The sequence below is a fragment of the Penaeus monodon genome, chromosome 3, assembly GCF_015228065.2.
Source record: "Penaeus monodon isolate SGIC_2016 chromosome 3, NSTDA_Pmon_1, whole genome shotgun sequence".
Taxonomy (NCBI): Eukaryota; Metazoa; Arthropoda; class Malacostraca; order Decapoda; family Penaeidae; genus Penaeus; species Penaeus monodon.
The window spans coordinates 46614123-46619122 of NC_051388.1; the positions used below are offsets into that span (position 1 = coordinate 46614123).

The following is a 5000-nucleotide window of genomic DNA, read 5'->3' on the forward strand; positions in this document are numbered from 1 at the left end:
GGCCATTCCTTCCCCTCGCCCGCCCCGTGCAATTGCAGGCACCGAGGGGAAAGCAAATCCCCCGCCTACTTTTAAAATCCAGATACCATTTCACAACACGCGGATTTTAATTTTTTGCATCCCATTTCAGACTTTTGATTCAAGGAAAAGGCATAGCGCGAGATATAAGGAAAATAGCTAATTGTCCCGGCCAGGACCCCCCGCCCCCCCCAAGAACAGCCACTGCAGACGACGAGCGAACATGGCGGCGCCCTTGACTCGCTCGGTGGCCAAGGGGGGCTTTGTGACCTTTGCACAGGCGGTGGGACATTGCTTGCAGGTGAATTACCCATTTAAATTGTTAGTTGCATTGAGGATTGACAGATGGGTTTGTCATTAATGCCTGTTGTCCAGGTTAGGGCCCGTTAGCTTTCGGGACACGAGGTCCGATGCGCCGGAAATAGACTCTCGAGTGCCGGGTCCACAATGCACCTTGATTAGGTCATCAGTCTTGCTGTTTGAGGGTGGTTCACGGAAGAGCTTAAATTCTATCCATTGCGAACATGTGATTTACACAGTTTATCCGAGGTTTAGACTGATGAACATGAGGTAAATCATACAGAAATTGTTGGGCTTGAGCTGATTTCCTTGTACAAGTATTGTTTATTTTTGGATTAGACATGAATTGGGTAATTATCATTATATATTTAATGGATGCTCAAATATTGCAGAAGCATACAAATTATCAAAAACTTTCACAATATCTAATACTAGTGTGGTATATAACGTGCTCATGGTTGCGAAATTGTAGATTGTTTACTAAAGTTTTGCTCTTCATTTTCTCTTCTGTGTCTCTGTTTGTCTTTCTTTTTACTGCATCTTGTCTAACATTTTCAGCAAATTATGCAATTCAAGCTTTAGGCCTATGGGAAAGTCGTGTATGGTTGCACCCACATATATTTGTGTATATATACAACTGCTATTTCATTACACAGTGAATATTAAAAGTTCATCTTTATACATTACATAAACACACATGTTAGAGATTTGATGCAGTTAGTTTATCAGAAAGTTTTCCCTTTTACTTTGTTATGTGCTTATTATGGTATTTTTGCAGTTGCTTGGCTAATAAGAAAGCCACTGCGATGACTTAGTTTATGGTGATAAACATATAACTACTACCTTGATTCACAATATTTATAGAATATCACAGTTTCATCATTGGATTTAATAAGTCATGTCAATACAACTGTAAAATTAGTAATTATGCAGAATCAGACTACTTCAAGCAATGCTATGGCCTTTGCACTTAGTGCTCCGACAAAGGTCAACAAACTTCTACCATGTTTATTCTGGCAAGAAGGAGCCAAGAATTACTCTTTATTTAAAGAAATATTGCTAGGGAGGTCTTCAATTAGAGTGCCGTAATATACATAGATGACCATAGTCACGTCTTTTGATTGTAGGCACTGTTCACTGTGCTTGAATTTGGGAAAAAAAAATGTTATCTTTAATGTTCTTATTGTTGATAACATTATTGTGATAGTAGCTATGACAATAATAGTAAAAATTACAAAAATAAGTAAATAATTATAATAGTGATAGTAATTAAAATTATAGTATATAATAATAAAGTTGTTAATTGCAATGATGGAAATGAAAAATTTCCTTGTAAAAATTCAAGTAGTTGGGTTAACGAAGAAGTTCAAGTAGACATTGCAGTTGATTTCTAACAGCCTAAGCACTTATGAAGTCATCTATGTATAAACAAAATCAAGGAAACAAACTACAGTGGACTGTGTATTTACCCCACCCCCTTGTGGGCTCACACACTTAGGATTATTTATAGAACATCTAGAAGATATGGGAAAATGAATACATGTATATCTGTCTGTCTACCTATATGTGTGTCTGTCTGTTTGTATGTCTGTCTATTAATGTCACTCTCTATCTATCTATATATGTATGTGTGCGTGCGTGTGTGCATGTGTCCATGTGTGCGTGCATGCACATTTATATATATATATATATATATATATATATATATATATATATATATATATATATATATATATATACACACACACACACACACACACACACACACACACACACACACACACACACACACACACACACAGACACACATACACATACACATACACATACACATACACATGTGTGTGTGTGTGCGTGTGCGTGTGCGTGTGCGTGTGCGTGTGTGTGTGTGTGTGTGTGTGTGTATGTGTGCGTGTGTGTGTATGTGTGCGTGTGCGTGTGCGTGTACGTGCGTGTGTGTGTGCGTGCGTGTGCATATATATATGTATATATATATATATATATATATATATATATATATATATATATATATATATATATATATATACACACACACATATATATATACATATATATATACATATATATCTTCTTCTAACGGTGGGTTCATGTCTGAGCCGCCGTGGTCACAGCATGTTACTTAATTGTAGTTTTCATGTTGTGATGCTCTTGGAGTGAGTACGTGGTAGGGTCCCCAGTTCCTTTCCACGGAGAGTGCCGGTGGTACCTTTTTAGGTAATCATTCTCTCTATTTATCCGAGCTTGGGACCAGCACTTTTGATTTGGGGCGGCTTGGCCCCGGGGTGGGTAGGCATAAAGGTGAAGTTTCCCCAAAGGGGAACAACGCGGTGTGGGCGACTCGAACCCTCGAATTGATTCCCGCGTGCAGTGTTGGCCCGACGTTTAAAACCATTGGGCCCCACTGCGGCCCCATACATATATTTTATTATATATAATATAAAAAAAAATAAAAAAAAAATCATAAAACAATAATAAACAACAAAACAATAAAACAAAAAACAACAACAAAAACCAACAACATACATACAATAAAACAAAACAGAAAAAAAAAAAATAAAAAAAATTTAATATAAAAAAAAAAAATAATATTAAAAAATATTATTAAAAATTTATAAAAATTTTATTTTATAAAATAAAAATAATAAAAATTAATATTAAAATAAATAAATATTAAAAATTTTAAAAAAAAATTATATATAATAAATAAATAAATAAAAAATAAAAAATATAATTATAAATTATAATTTTAAATATATAATATAATTATAATAGAATAATATATAAATAAATTATATAATATAACAATATTTTATATAAAAATATATTATTAAAATATATATATATATAATATATTTTAATAAATATAAATATTATATAATATGATATATATTAAATAATATATATTTATATATTTATATAATTAAAATAATTATATTATAATATTTATTTGGTTATATATATATATATATATATATATATAAATTATATTTTAATATTTTAATATATTTAATATATTATATTATATATATAAAAATAATTACATACAACTACATCATACATACTATAAAACAATACACACCCCAAACACACCACCACACACAAACCCCCACACAACCACACACAACCAAAACACACAACACACCAAAAACACATTTTTTATATATATTATATGATAGATAGAAGATAGATATACATATACTATATACACAGTCGAATACACACACACTAATATATACTATATATACATACATACATATATATATATATATATTATATAATATAATTATATATTATAATATATATATATATATATATATATTTGTGTGGTGTTGTGTGTGGTGTGTGTGTGTGTTGAAATTTTGTTTATTTTTATGTATTTATTTATATATATATATATATATATAATATTATAATATATATAATTTATTAATATATAAAATTTTATTATATAATAAATAATTATATTATAATATATATATATAATATATTATATATTATATTATAAAAATTATTAATATTGTAAATATATATGTAAATATATATTAATAATTTGTAAAAATGAAATATATATTTTAAATAATATTATATTATATATATATATAAATATAATAATATATATGTGTGGTGTGTGTGGGTTTTGGTGTTGTGTGTGTGTGTGTGTGTGTGTTGTGTGTGTGTTATATGTGTATATGATGTGTATACACACCCACACACACACAACACACCCACACCCACACACACACACACATAATCATCATCAGCCAGTCGTAGGCCTCTAGCAACCGTTTTCAGTTTTTTCTGTTTTGCATTGTCTGTTTTCAGTTTTGGCCTCCAAAATTCATTATCTTGTCACACCATCTCCCTATTTCATTGATCTGGCTTTTGGGGCTTCCTTGGTCTATTGAGTCTTTTACGTTTTTGCCCCTTTGTCCCATCCCGGGTGTCCAACATTTATATGCCCTTTTTTTTTAAGGGATTAATATATTTTTAACACAAACGCCGCACAACACCACCACACACACCACACACACACACACACACACACACACACACAACACACCCACCCACACACCTACTTATCATAAAATTACTTTTAAAGGCTACATCAGTATGTTTGAAACATTAAGTAAAACTTTAGTTGCAAGTAATGCAAAATTCTTTCAGTTTTTGGGAAGTCATTTTATTGATATTTACCCAAGTCTGTTTCATTAGCAAAAGTCACAGTTTGCATTATTGATTGCATCCCAGGCTGCTCTATCTTAGTGTTTGTGCCTTTTTTTAATTTTATTCTGGCTGTTGTCATACCCCCTTCTTTTGTGTTTTTTGTCACGTTTATCTTCTTTTTCATTATTATTATTATGATCATGATTGTGATTGTAATTATTCTCCTTATTTATCTCTTTTTCTTTCTTTCTTTCTTTCTTTCTTTCCTTAATTTCTTTCATTTATTTATTATTATTATTGTTATATTTATTATCATTATCATCATCATAAATCGTCATTCCTCCTTTTCCTTCCCTTGTTCCCGTTTTACTTTCTTCTTCAAAATCTTTATTTCACATTTTTTTCCTTTTTTGTTGCAAGTAATTTTTTACTGTTGCTGTTATTGTGTTCATTATTATTATTTATTATTGTTTTTGTTTTTTTTATTATTATTTTAT

The 5000-nt window shown here is 30.6% G+C and overlaps 1 protein-coding gene across 1 annotated transcript in view; it reads left to right on the forward strand.

Annotated features, from left to right (window-relative positions):
• The first annotated feature begins 115 nt into the window (after window positions 1–115).
• The window catches only part of LOC119595526 (28S ribosomal protein S14, mitochondrial-like), a 16941-nt gene continuing 12056 nt past the window's right edge, over window positions 116–5000 (forward strand). Inside the window, exon 1 of the mRNA XM_037944650.1 lies at window positions 116–319. Coding sequence (XP_037800578.1) covers window positions 242–319 — 78 coding nt within the window. The 5' untranslated portion in view covers window positions 116–241. The remainder of the gene's footprint in view (window positions 320–5000) is intronic.